Here is a 13718-nt window from a genome sequence, read left to right on the forward strand (position 1 = left end):
TTTGTAGATCCCTTCAGTGGTGGACCATTCGATCCAATCTGACCTTGGGACGTCCATTTTAAATTCCTGAGCCACAAAAAGTGCTGACGACGGATGCATCCCTTCTGGGGTGGGGAGCTCATGTAGATGGACTTCACACTCAAGGAGTTTGGTCCTTTCAGGAAAAGGGTGTTCAACCTCCTGGAATTGCGAGCGATCTGGAGCGCTCTCAAGGCTTTCAGAGATTGGCTGTCCAACCAGATCATCCTAATTCAGACAGACAATCAGGTTCCTATGTATTACACCAACAAGCAGGGGGGCACCGGATCTCGTCCTCTCTGTCAGGAAGCCGTCAGGATGTGGCTTTGGGCCCACCATCACGGTATGTTTCTCCAGGCCACATATCTGGTAAGTGTAAACAACAATCTGGCCGACAGACTGAGCAGGATAATGCAACCTCACGAGTGGTCACTAAACATGGATGTTGTTCGAAAGATCTTCCGAGCATGGGGCACCCCCTCGGTGGATCTTTTTGCCACTCAGTTCAATCACAAAGTCCCTCAGTTCTGTTCTGGACTCCAGGCTTACGACAGACTAGCGTCAGATGCTTTTCTCCTGCATTGGGGGACAGGCCTTCTGTATGCATATCCTCCCATACCTCTAGTAGGGAAAACTCTGCTGAAACTCAGGCAAGACCGCTGAACCATGATTCTGATTGCACCTTTCTGGCCCCGTCAGATCTGGTTTCCTCCTCTTCTGGAGTTGTCCTCTGAAGAACCGTGGAGATTGGACTGTTTTCTGACCATCATCACCCAGAACGAGGGGTTGCTTCTACATCCCAACCTCCAGTCTCTGGATCTCAAGGCCTGGATGTTGAGAACTTAGAAGTTGTCTCTTTAGGCCTTTCGGAGGGTGTCTCCCGAGTCTTAATTGCTTCCAGGAAAGATTCCACGAAAAAGTGTTTTTCTTTTGAATGGAGGAGGTTTGCCGTCTGGTGTGACAGCAAGGCCCTAGATCCCTTTTCTTGTCCTACACGGACCCTGCTTGAATAGCTTCTACACTTATCAGAGTCTGGTCTCAAGACCAACTCTGTAAGGGTTCACCTTAGTGCAATTAGTTCTTATCACCACCATGTAGAGGGTAAGCCTATCTCTGGACAGCCTTTAGTTGTTCGATTCATGAGAGGTTTGCTTTTGTCAAAGCCCCATGTCAGATCTCCACCAGTGTCATGGGATCTCAACGTCGTTCTCACCCAGCTGATGAAAAGCTCCTTTTGAGTCACTGAATTCCTGCCATCTGAAGTACTTGACCTGGAAGGTCATTTTCTTGGTGGCTGCTACTTCAGCTCGTAGAGTCAATGAGCGCCAAGCCCTGGTAGTGCATGCAGCTTATATTAAATTTCATCATAACAGAGTAGTCCTCCGCACTCACGCTAAGTTCTTGCCAATGGTGGTGTCGGAGTTCCATCTGAACCAGTCAATTGTCTTACCAACATTTTTCCCCGTCCACATACCCGCCCTGGTGAAGACAAGTTGCACACCTGGGACTGTAAGAGAGCATTGACCTTTTACGTGGAGCGGACAAAGCCCTATCGTCAGTCCGCTCAGTTGTTTGTTTCTTTTAATCCCAACAGGAGGGGAGTCGCCATCGGAAAACGCAGCATCTCCAGTTGGCTAGCAGATTGCATTTTCTTCATTTACGCCCAAGTTGGGCTGACTCTAGAGGGCCATGTCACGGCTCATAATGTCAGAGTCATGGCTGCGTCAGTGGCTCACTTGAAGTCAGCCTCCATTGAAGGAGATCTGCAAGGCTGCGACGTGGTCATCTGTCCACACATTCACATCTCACTACTGCCTTCAGCAGAATACCCGACGCGACAGTCAGTTTGGGCAGTCAGTGCTGCAGAATCTGTTCGGGGTTTAGAATCCAACTCCACCTTTCTATGCCCATTTATGTTATGGTCCAGGATTCACTCTCACTTAGTTGTCTTTCTTGTTAGATCAATTTATGTTATGTCCTCGCCGTTGCGAGGCCCAATTGACCAGTGCTCATTGTTTTGAGTGAGCCTGGGGGCTAGGGATACCCCATACGTGGTAATATCAGCCTGCTTGTCCTGGGAGAAAATGAAGATACATACCTGTTGCAGGTGATCTCCGAGGACAGCAGGCTGAATATTATCACAACCCACCCTCCTCTCCTTTGGAGTTGTTCCTGTTATATATTTTTGCTTTCTATCAAACTGAGGTAGCACGTTCGCGTTGCGGGCGAGAAGTCCATCTGCCTCAACCTGTTCCAGTCTACTTGATCCAGCGTGTTACAGCCTGCCTGCTCCAGCTACTCCCTTACTCCAGGCCCTCTCCTCCAGCCAGCTTACTCCAGTCTGCCTGATACAGCCTGTTCCAGTCCGTCTGCTTCAGCTTGTCCCAGCCTGTTCCAGTCTGTCTGCATCAGCTTGTCCTAGTCCGCCAGCTCCTGCTTCAAACCACTCCAGCCTGCCACTCAACCTGACTACTAGCCAATCATTGACTTACCACCAATCACCTGACTGTCTACCACCCACCCTGAAACCCGCCTGCCTCCCAGCCCATCATCCTACCAGCTCATCACTCTCCTGCCCGACTGCTTACCCTCACCTGCCTGTCTCCCAGCCCACCTACCTTCCCTTTGAACACCTCAGTCACTACCCATGGCCCCCATTCACATCCTATTCCTTGCCCTGTCCCTCCCTAATCTTTTCTCCCTCTCACCGCTGTCTTCCACACGATCTCACTACCTATCCCTGTCCTCTTCCGCCCTCCCCTACCTACCCCTGTCCCCCCCCCACCTCTCCATCCCTACTGTCTTCCTCCTCCTTCCTAGCTCTCAACCTTCAACACCTCCTTCCTGCCATGAACCCTTCCCCTTTCCTCCTAAGCGCATCCCGTCTTCGTCGCCTTCGTCGCCCTTCCTCACCCACCCTTCTCCGCACTCTCTTGCTCCTTCTCCTGCTATCCGCGGGTGACATCAATCCCAACCCAGGTCCCCCACACCTGTCCTCGTCCTCATCTCAATTATGCAAACGATCCCGCGATATCTCCAATCTCATCCCTATTCCCCTCCTCCCCCCCTCCTCCCTCCCCTTCTCATGTGCCCTGTGGAACGCCCACTCAATCTGCAACAAACTTCCCTTCACCCACGATCTCTTCATCTCCCATTCCCTTCATCTGCTCGCCCTAACTGAAACCTGGCTCACCCCGGACAACTCTGCCTCAATCGCAGCCCTATGCCACGGAGGTTATCTTTTCTCCCATTCGCCCCGCCCAGTCGGCCGCGGTGGCGGCGTCGGACTACTACTTTCGCCCGCCTGCAGCTTCCAACCTCTCCACCTACCTCAGTCTCACAGCTTCTCATCCTTTGAAGTTCACTCCATCCGTCTATTCCACCCACTGCCACTCAGAGTTGCAGTCATTTACTGCCCCCCTGATAAATCCCTCCCATCCTTCCTTACCGACTTCGATGCCTGGCTCTCCGTCTTTCTTGAGCCCTCATCCCCATCCCTCATTCTCGGTGACTTCAACATCCACACTGATAACCCTTCCGATTCATATGTTGCTCAGTTCCTCACTCTTACCTCCTCCTTCAACCTCCAACTGAGCCCCACCACCCCTACTCACAAATCTGGCCACTGTCTTGATCTCGTCCTCTCTTCTTCTTGCTCACCCTCCACTTTCTGCGTTTCACCTCTTCCTCTCTCCGACCACCACCTTATCACATTCACACTTCAGCACCCTCCCCCTCACTCTCGCCCAACACTAACTACTACGTCCAGAAATCTCCAGGCTGTTGACCCCTCCACCTTATCCTCTACTATCTCTGATCTCCTCCCTTCCATCTTATCCTCCACATCCGTTGACAAAGCTGTCTCCACTTACAATGCCACTCTTTCCTCTCTAGACACCCTTGCACCGTCCACCTCCCGGCCCACAAGACGTACCAATCCCCAGCCCTGGCTGACCCCTTGCACCCGATACCTTCGCTCCTGTGCCCGTTCGGCTGAACGCCTCTGGAGGAAATCTCGCACCCTTACTGACTTCATTCACTTCAAATTCATGCTATCCTCCTTCCAATCCTCCCTATTCCTCGCTAAGCAGGACTATTATATCCAATTGACTAATTCCCTTAGCTCTAACCCTCGTCGTCTATTCGTCACCCTCAACTCCCTCCTCAAAGTGCCCTCTGCTCCCACCCCCCCTTCACTCTCTCCTCAATCTCTGGCCCACTACTTCCGTGACAAGGTCCAGAAGATCAACCTCGAATTCACCACTACTCCCTCTCCTCCTCTTCAGCCTATATCTCACTCTCTCATCCAACCTACCCAGCCCTCCTCCTCCTCCTTTCCTGCTATCACCGAAGAGGAAATCGCCCATCTCCTCTCCTCCTCGAAAGCCACCACCTGTTCCTCTGACCCCATCCCCACCAACCTACTTAACACCATCACACCTACCATCACCCCCACCATCTGTCATATACTTAACCTCTCTCTCTTCACTGCATCTGTCCCGGACACCTTCAAACATGCTGTGGTCACTCCACTCCTCAAAAAACCATCACTTGACCCTACCTGTCCCTTCAACTACCGCCCCATTTCCCTCCTACCCTTCCGCTCCAAGATACTTGAACGCGCCGTTCACAGCCGCTGTATTGATTTTCTCTCCTCTCATGCCATCCTCGATCCGCTCCAATCCGGCTTTCGCCCCCTACACTCAACAGAAATGGCACTATCTAAAGTCTGCAATGACCTATTCCTCGCCAAATCCAAAGGTCACTACTCCATCCTCATCCTCCTCGACCTCTCCGCCGCTTTTGACACTGTCAATCACAACCTACTTCTTGACACACTGTCCTCCCTTGGGTTCCAGGGCTCTGTCCTCTCCTGGTTCTCATCTTATCTCTCCCATCGTACCTTCAGAGTACACTCTCATGGTTGTCCTCCTCCCCTATCCCGCTCTCTGTTGGAGTTCCTCAGGGATCTGTCCTTGGGCCCCTTCTTTTTTCAATCTACACCTCTTCCTTAGGCTCCCTGATTTCTTCTCATGGTTTCCACTATCACCTTTATGCCGACGACACCCAGCTGTATCTCTCCACACCAGAAATCACTGCGGATACCCAGGCCAAAGTCTCGGCCTGCTTATCCGACATTGCTGCCTGGATGTCCAACCGCCACCTGAAACTGAATATGTCTAAGACTGAACTTATTGTCTTCCCACCCAAACCCACTTCCCCTCTCCCTTCACTCTCTATCTCAGTTGAGAACACCCTCATCGTCCCCGTCTCATCTGCCCGCAACCTCGGTGTTATCTTCGACTCCTCCCTCTCCTTTTCTGCGCACATCCAGCATATAGCCAAGACCTGTCGCTTCTTCCTCTATAACATCAGCAAAATTCGCCCCTTCCTCTCCGAGCACACCACCCGAACTCTCATCCACTCTCTCATTACCTCTCGCCTTGACTACTGCAACCTACTCCTGACCGGCCTCCCACATAGCCATCTACTCCCCCTTCAGTCCATCCAGAACTCTGCCGCACGTCTTATCTTCCGCCTTAACCGATATACTCATATCACCCCTCTCCTCAAGTCACTTCACTGGCTCCCAATCAGATACCGCATACAGTTCAAGCTTCTCCTACTCACCTACAAATGCACTCTATCTGCGGCCCCTCCGTACCTCTCTACCCTCATCTCCCCTTACGTCCCTACCCGTAACCTCCGCTCTCAAGACAAATCCCTCCTTTCAGTACCCTTCTCCACCACCTCCAACTCCAGGCTCCGTCCCTTCTGTCTCGCCTCACCCCATGCCTGGAACAAACTCCCTGAGCCCATACGCCGTGCCCCCTCCCTACCCATCTTCAAATCAATGCTCAAAGCCCACCTCTTCAATGTCGCCTTCGGCACCTGATCACTACACCTCTTCTCAGAAAACTTATTTACCCCAACTTGACATTTCGTCCTTTAGATTGTAAGCTCTTCCGAGCAGGGACCGTCCTTATTGTTAACTTGTACAGCGCTGCGTAACCCTAGTAGCGCTTTAGAAATGTTAAGTAGTAGTAGTAGTAGTAGTAAGTCGCTTGTGCATGCACGGTGTGTTGGTCCCGCGCGACGCTGCGTTCTAGAAGACTTTGATTTTTTTTTTTTTTTGCTTTGCAAGTGCTCCGGTCTCCTGGGCCGTCGAGGACGACGACCCATACGTGATAATATTCAGCCTGCTGTCCTTGGAGAATACCTGCTACAGATATGTATCTTCATTTTCCTCCTATTTGTTTTAAAAGTATTTCCATGTACGAGGAGTTCCACCCCCTTTATCATTTTAGTCACTCTTCTTTGAATCTTTTCTAATTCTGCTATTTCTTTTTTGAGATACGGCAACCAGAATTGAACACAATACTCAAGGTGTGGGCGCACCATGGAATGATACAAAGGCTTTATAGTGTTTTTGATCTTATTCCCCCTCCCTTTCCTAATAATTCCTAGCATCCTGTTTGCTTTTTTGGCCACCACTGCATACTGAGCAGAAGATTTCAGCATAATGTCTTCAACGACACCCAGATCGTTTCTTGAGCGCTGATCCCCAAGATGGACCCTAGCATCACTTGTCATTCAGATTTAAATATACAGTACAGATCCCTGCAGCACTCCACTGTTCACCCTCCTCCATTGAGAGAAATGACCATTTGACCCTACCCTCTGATTTCTGTCCAATAACCAATTCCTAATCCACACCAGAACCTTGCCTTCTATCCCATGACTCTTTACTTTTCTCAGGAGTCTCTCATGAGGAACTTTATCGAAAGCTTTCTGAAAATCTAGGTACACTACATCAACCAGCTCACCTTTATCCACATGTTTATTCACGCCTTCAAAGAAGTGAAGCAAATTGGTGAGGCGAGACTTCCTTTGGTTGAACCCATGTTTACTCTGTCCCATTAAACCATGCTTGTCTGTGTTCTGTAATTTTATGCTTTATAATAGTTTCCACTATTTTGCCCGGCACCGACGTCAGGCTTGCTGGTCTAAAATTTCCCAGATCACCTGTAGAACCCTTTTTAAAAATCAGAACATAAGAACATAAACATTGTTGTACTGGGACAGACCAGAGGTTCATAAAGCCCAGGATCCTGTTTCCAACAGTGGCCAATCCAGGTTGCAAGTACCTGGCAAGATCCTAAAAGAGTAAAACAGATCCTTCAAGGACAAGCAGGCTTATAATTCTCACAAGTGGGTGACGCCAACTCACGTCACCTGGTCTGGAGTTTACGAAAGCTAAATGAGAGCTTTGTGGAGCGCCAGATGTTCTCCACCGTGCCCTCCGTGAGAAAGCGGTCTCCTCAGTTCTTTTTCCGCGGTGAGGAGAGGGCATGATTTTTTAACCTTACATTGCTCGGTCCTAGAGAGCTTTTTTTGTGCCTTTCAGCTGTTTTTCTTCAGTTATTGTGTTCCTTTTGGTGGAACCTTTAATTTTTTTGTGATTTTGTCCGGTTAAGTTCCCTTTTATTTTCTGTCGTCATCAAGCCGCTTTTAGGCCTTGACTTTGGTCGAGAACTTTCCCTTTCTTTTTCCGTGTCTTGCCCATTTTTCAGGCACCATAATGTAGTTTAATTTAGCCAACAAAGTTTTTCCTTCCATGTCCACGAATGTTCCTAATGGCTTCAAATGCTGTACCCGGTGCAATTGGACAACCTCTGGAAAAGACACCCATTCTTGGTGTCTGCAGTGTCTTGGGCCCGACCATAGTTCCAATAACTGTGTTCTCTGTCTTCGCATGAAAAAGAGGCTCAGTGAGAGAGGATTTTTGGTGCCAAGTCCAGTTTCTCGGCATCGATGTATAGTGTTGCACCATCATTGGAAGCATCAGTAAGCATGACTGCTGCTAGACCCTTAGACACTGGGAACAGTGAAGCATCAAGTGGGTCTCCACCTGCCTCGAGGCCTCCTGCTGTGCAGGACCCCTGGGACCGTCCATCGTCAGACCCGAGGCGATGTGTGGATTCAACATCCTTATCGAAACTGAGGAGCCGCTTCGGGCGAAGGCCATCGTTGGTCCCTCTTGATGCATGGTGCTGGGCGTCAATGGATTCAGCACCCAAGAAGCGTCGGTGCTGGGAGGACTTTTCCCCCTCCGTACATGGGATTCAGAGGAGGATCTAAGGTATTTTTTCCTCGGACAAGTCCTATGGAATTCCCTCTGAACCCTCCCCTCCACCTGAAAGGAGAAATTCTCCTCCGGAGAGCCTTTCATTTCCATCTTTTGTAAAGGAATTGCTGATGTCATTCCATTTCCTTTGGAAGTGGAGGATGAGCCCAGGGCCAAGATTGCATCTCCTGTTCTTATACTTGGGCTGAGCTGACTCTTGATGGCCATATCACAGCTCTCAGTATTAGAGCCATTGAGGAGATGTGCAAAGCTGTGGTGCCTTCAGTTCACACATTCATATCTCATTACTGCCTTGAGCAGAATGCCTAACACAACAGTCAATTAAATGGCCAGACAGTCCTGCAGAATTTTTGGTGTTTAGAATCCAGCTCCACTCTCTTCAGGCCTCATTTATTCTGGCCAGGCTGCACCTCCACAACCAGCTTGTATATAAGTTTAAGGTTAATTAAATTTGTTTGTCTTGCTATTGCGAGACCCTATTGGCCTAGCGTTGTTTTCAGTGAGCCTGGTAGCTAATAGCCAGGGATTCCCATGTGTAAGGATACTACTGTCCTGTTTGTTCTCGGAGAAAGCAAAGTTACTTACCTGTAGCAGGTGTTCTCCAAGGACAGCAGGACGGGTATCCTTACACCCTTTCCTCCTTGGAGTTGAATTCTTTTTTAGTTATTTTATGTTACTGAGGGTCCCACGCTTTAATTTTGGGTGGGAAGGCACTCACCCAAGCGCGGTGGGGCCACTGCCAAAAGCCTCTTAAAGATACAGAGTGCTGGGCAGCATCTGCACTGGGCTCCGTTGGGATGATGTCACCCAAATGTAAAGATACCTGTCCTGCTTCTACAGGTAAATAACTTCACTTTCTCCAATGGTGATTCCTCCTTTTCTTGCTTTCATTCTTGGCTTCTCCCCTTCTTAACTGGGGGCTCAGTAATATACTTTCACTATAACTCCTAGTCCCCAAGGCTCAAGCACAGTGCTTGTTGACCCAGGTGACAACCGAGCCAGTGTGTCCTTCTTTGATCTCCCCTTCCACTTGTCTTCTTTTGCATTTTTAATGCAGTCCTGCCAACCCCTCCTCACTTCATCTGGGCCTGGGACTGGCAACTAATCTCACTCACAAGGTGCTCAGCTAGCTGGACTTTGATAACTTCTGGAGTTTTCTTCCAGTAGTCTTTCACAAAATCTGTGAATATATGCATTCTAGTAGAAGAGAGGATATTGGTGACTGCCACTGTATTCAAAATTGATGTTGACACTTCTTAATGAAGTTTGGACTGTGGAATTCTCCTGTACGAAACACTACATCAGTCAGAGAATGAAAGCATAGTGCTTTCTGCAGAAAAATGAAATTTGTGTGCCTGGGTTATACTTGAAGAATCTCTGTGCTGAACTGATTTCTATGCAGGCAAACAGGCTATAGATAGCTGAGAGAGGTCTGGCACCAAAGATGGAGCATTAACCTTTAATGTGCTAAAAGGATAATGAATCTTCTTACATGCAGATCACTATGCTGAAGCTTCCTCGTTCTCTGTGCTTAGGATATGCACAAAGGCTATTGACCTATATTTCACTTAGAGGTAAACTTTAAAGCTTTGGGATGTTGCTGCTGCTCAAATCTGGTTTGTGACAAAGACTTTTGTGCGTTAGGTTGGAAAGTCTTTGCCAAGACCTGTGCCTTCTCTGAAGGTATGGCACTCCCGTTTCTTCACAACTAGACTTTTAAAAGCACTGCAGAAGTGGATAGAAGGAAGAGATCTGCTGGATTGAGCAGAGCCAGCTGTGCTGAAGACGATAACTTGGCCTTTAGGAACTTCTTTACCTCCTTGTAGTGTTTCTGTAGCTGTTTCCTGGCTTTTGTGGACATTGTGTAGCACCCATAAATTTTCCTACTTGTGAGTGGGCCTTAAGCTAATGAGTTTATTGGCATTATTGTCCATCTTGCACAAGAATAGCAGCTAAGGCTTGAAGCTTGGTTTGGCCTGTGTTATGGCTCCATGTCACAAAACGAATTCTTTTTTAAAGAAACTAAAGATATTGCAAAATAAATGGTGAGAAAAGCAAAATATTCTAGGAGTGCCATGTTTACACATCCATTTGGAAGAACAGGAAACATCTGAGGGGAATGCATGCACAAAGAGATGTGTGCATTAATATTAAATAGCTTTGAGCTCTAGGAGATGTGTTCTGTCCTGGCAGCATTGAATTACATCACCCCCTTGTGTGCCTGATTCAGTCCTACTTCTCAGTGGAAAATAGGTAAATTGATTTTTACTGTCTGTGCTTTTGAATATAGTAGTTACAGTGAGTTTCATTTTAAATAAATGTTGAAGTCTTTAAAAAACAAACAAAAAAGCCTGCATGAATCAAATTCCTGACCCAATAATGACAGTTATTTTCCTTCCCTAGTCCTTGCTCTGCTTTTAGACCTATTAATTTATTCTGTTCCTGAGAAAAGGGATTTAATACAAACAGGGAGAACAAGATGCCAAATAAGCAATTGTGACTTAATAGAAACCGCATCACGTATTCTCCATATCTTAATCTCAGGATTGCCGTCATTCGCTCCTGAGACCATCAGGATTAAGGAAGAGGAGGAATCACCCTGTAAGATTCAGCTTGAGACAATTTGTGCTTCCACACCAGGTAAAACCTGGACAAATTCTGTTGGGGAGCCAGCACTATATTAAGGAAGCAGAGAGTTTGGGGGAATTCAAAAGAAGAGCCAGAAAAATCTGCACCCTAGGAGCTGGGAGAATGAGAGTTGGTTTGATTTAATTTCACTTTTTATGTAAATATTTTTATAGTCTTTTTTCCATCTCCACTTAGAATTTGTACCTAGCTTAAATTTACAGCAGGGAGTTTTAGGTTTGATATTAGGAAGAACTTTAAGTCTGAGTATAGCCAACCACTTCAACAAGTTATCTAGGAAGGTGGTGTCTGTCACAGGAGAAGTATATTGTCCCAGTGCTGAAGCCTTTGAGGTCAGACAGACACTTCTAACATCCATCTGGAAATACACACATTGGTCCAGCCCTTGGATAAAGTAGTGAGTTGGGTTGGATGGGTGTCTCACCATTATTGCTTGTTACAACAATTTTGGCAGAGATTAATGGCAAACTCTTTATTTGTTTCATTTTAGTAAAGAGTGGCCTAAAAGAGCGCAAGCACTTTATGAAACGCGCAAGATGCCTGACCCCCAGAAACAAAGTACCAGACATACAACGCTGTATCCAGTCTTCTGAGTGTAAAAAGGCATCAAGCATACCCAAAACAAAAGGAAATGAAAAAATGAGCAAGCGTCCCAGAAAAAAGGGAGGATATGACAGACCAGCAAAGCGTGTTCCACAGAAGAAAGACAGTGGGAGCCACAGCAAAGATCAAAATAGTTTTGTTTCTACAACCAACCTCCAGAAGAAGGTACTTGCCAAGCGGAAGAACTTAAATCGGTGTGCAGAGTGTGGAAAGAGCTGTAAAAATTCACAACAGCTAACAATTCACCAGAGAATGCACACTGGGGAGAGACCATACAAGTGTTTGCGGTGTGGGAAAGCCTTCAAAATTTTACACCACCTCACCGGTCACTACCGAACCCACACAGGAGAGAAGCCATATGCTTGTGCAGCATGTGGCAAGACCTTTGCTCATGTCTCGAACTTGACTATCCACCAGCGGATTCATACGGGTGAAAGGCCATATGCCTGTGGTGAGTGTGATAAAAGCTTTAGGAAGGTATCTGATCTTGACGTTCACAGAAGGACGCACAGTGGAGAGAAACCATATCAGTGTACAGAATGTGAAAAGCGGTTTCGAAATTCACATCATCTCAAGGGCCATCTGCAAACTCACAAAAGTGACAGACCCCAGAAACAGACCCGGAACACAGGAACGCATGTACAGAAGCTGTATAGGTGTCATGAATGTGGAAAATACTTGCTCCATAAGGCTGGTCTTGTGCTACACCAACGACTGCACACAGGTGAAAAACCATGCAAGTGTGCAGACTGTGGAAAAGCCTTTATCTGTAAATCTGCACTTGTCCAGCATCAGAGAGTGCACACAGGAGAGAAGCCATATAAATGTGCCGATTGCGGAAAAGACTTTCGTGAGAAATCCGCTCTTAACAAACATCATAGGATACACTCGGGCGTGAGACCTTATCAATGTCTTACATGTAAGAAGAGCTTCACTCAGAATTCCCATCTTGCTAAGCACCAGAAAACCCACCAAGGAAGGAGTCCAGCTAAAGAATGAAGTTCATTTCCATGGTTTGGATAGGAAAAATATCCCAAATTTGGAGACATTTAGACATGAACTAGCATTATGCTTTGTGATATAAAAAGACCAATTAGAAAACTTGCTTACTACATTACTAGGAAAGATTTTCCAATTATGGACTAACTGCTGGAAGATGAGAACATAATGAGTGGGTTACATCCTAGGACATCTCATCCTGATCACCCATCTTTCAATCAGTCTCGCTGGGCCTCATTTGGATCAGCACCATTTCATTAGGTTCTCACTGCATCTGAACTACTGGATCCAATGTTAATCAAATTCTCAGCAAATCTGAAGGCATCCTTGGTATCTGGTTATTTCATTGTAAAATAGTTCTCTGAAGCTATTAACATTGACTTCCTTCCTAAGTTGATTTGTAGAGGATATAGATGTTAAGCAGAGATGCATCTCTTAATACCTAATAAAGTTGTTATTACAATAATGTATGCAGACTGTATATGATAAAACAGACAGTTGTAGGGCAATATGTATCAAGTTTGACACCAGTTCTTCAGATGCCTGTTTTTTATGTAGCATAATTATGAAAATATGATTAGTTCCTAATTGATACATGCAGCTGTACCTCATGAATATTGTCAAAACTAGATATGTAGACTACCACCAAAACTGTACTTGAGTAGTGACACATGATAGAACACACTTTACAAAAGGAACATGTGAGACTACAGTATAGAAAAATTGGGTGTCTCGATTAATTTTGTTTCCTTGAGTCCAGCCAAACCAGTTCAGAATGCATGGGTTATGACCCATCAGATAGCACATGGAGACATAATTAAGAGCTCTTCCCTATAACTGGCACTGTGTAACCACAGCTCATCAATATTCCTGTAACAAAACAAATATTGAGTCATTGTCTCCCCCCCCCCCCCCCCCCCCCCCCCACGTACTTCCCAACCTCAACTTATCGGAGTAGGAAACCTAGGGATTTTCACCATAGATGGAGTCACTCGAGGATCCCTTCAGAGCTGCAGCGACCTGAGCTTAGATTCATGGTTGAGAAGAAATATTAAATGGTAACAAGCAAAAGACCTTAGCCACCAGGATGGGAATCTGGACCAGATTCCCCGCCCCCCTTTTTGCGTCCCATCGGATCAGTCCCACCAGGACTTCTAGCACCAAAGGCAGCATCCCATCAGATCAGTCCCATCAGGACTCTGGCACCAAAAGCAGCAGCTCTATGAGTCTCCACTCAAGATGCTGATATACCCCTGGTTGAATGAGCCCTAGAGGGGGCTCTTGATCCTTGAGAAAACAAACA

The 13718-nt window shown here is 47.0% G+C and overlaps 1 protein-coding gene across 1 annotated transcript in view; it reads left to right on the top strand.

Annotated features, from left to right (window-relative positions):
• Positions 1 to 13203, top strand: part of LOC115466378 (zinc finger protein 82 homolog) — a 112454-nt gene extending 99251 nt beyond the window's left edge. Inside the window, exons 7-8 of the mRNA XM_030197575.1 lie at positions 10712 to 10807; positions 11304 to 13203. Of these exons, the coding sequence (XP_030053435.1) occupies positions 10712 to 10807; positions 11304 to 12415 (1208 nt within the window). The 3' untranslated portion in view covers positions 12416 to 13203. The remainder of the gene's footprint in view (positions 1 to 10711; positions 10808 to 11303) is intronic.
• The last annotated feature ends 515 nt before the right edge of the window (positions 13204 to 13718 follow it).

Source organism: Microcaecilia unicolor, chromosome 3 (assembly GCF_901765095.1).
Source record: "Microcaecilia unicolor chromosome 3, aMicUni1.1, whole genome shotgun sequence".
NCBI lineage: Eukaryota > Metazoa > Chordata > Amphibia > Gymnophiona > Siphonopidae > Microcaecilia > Microcaecilia unicolor.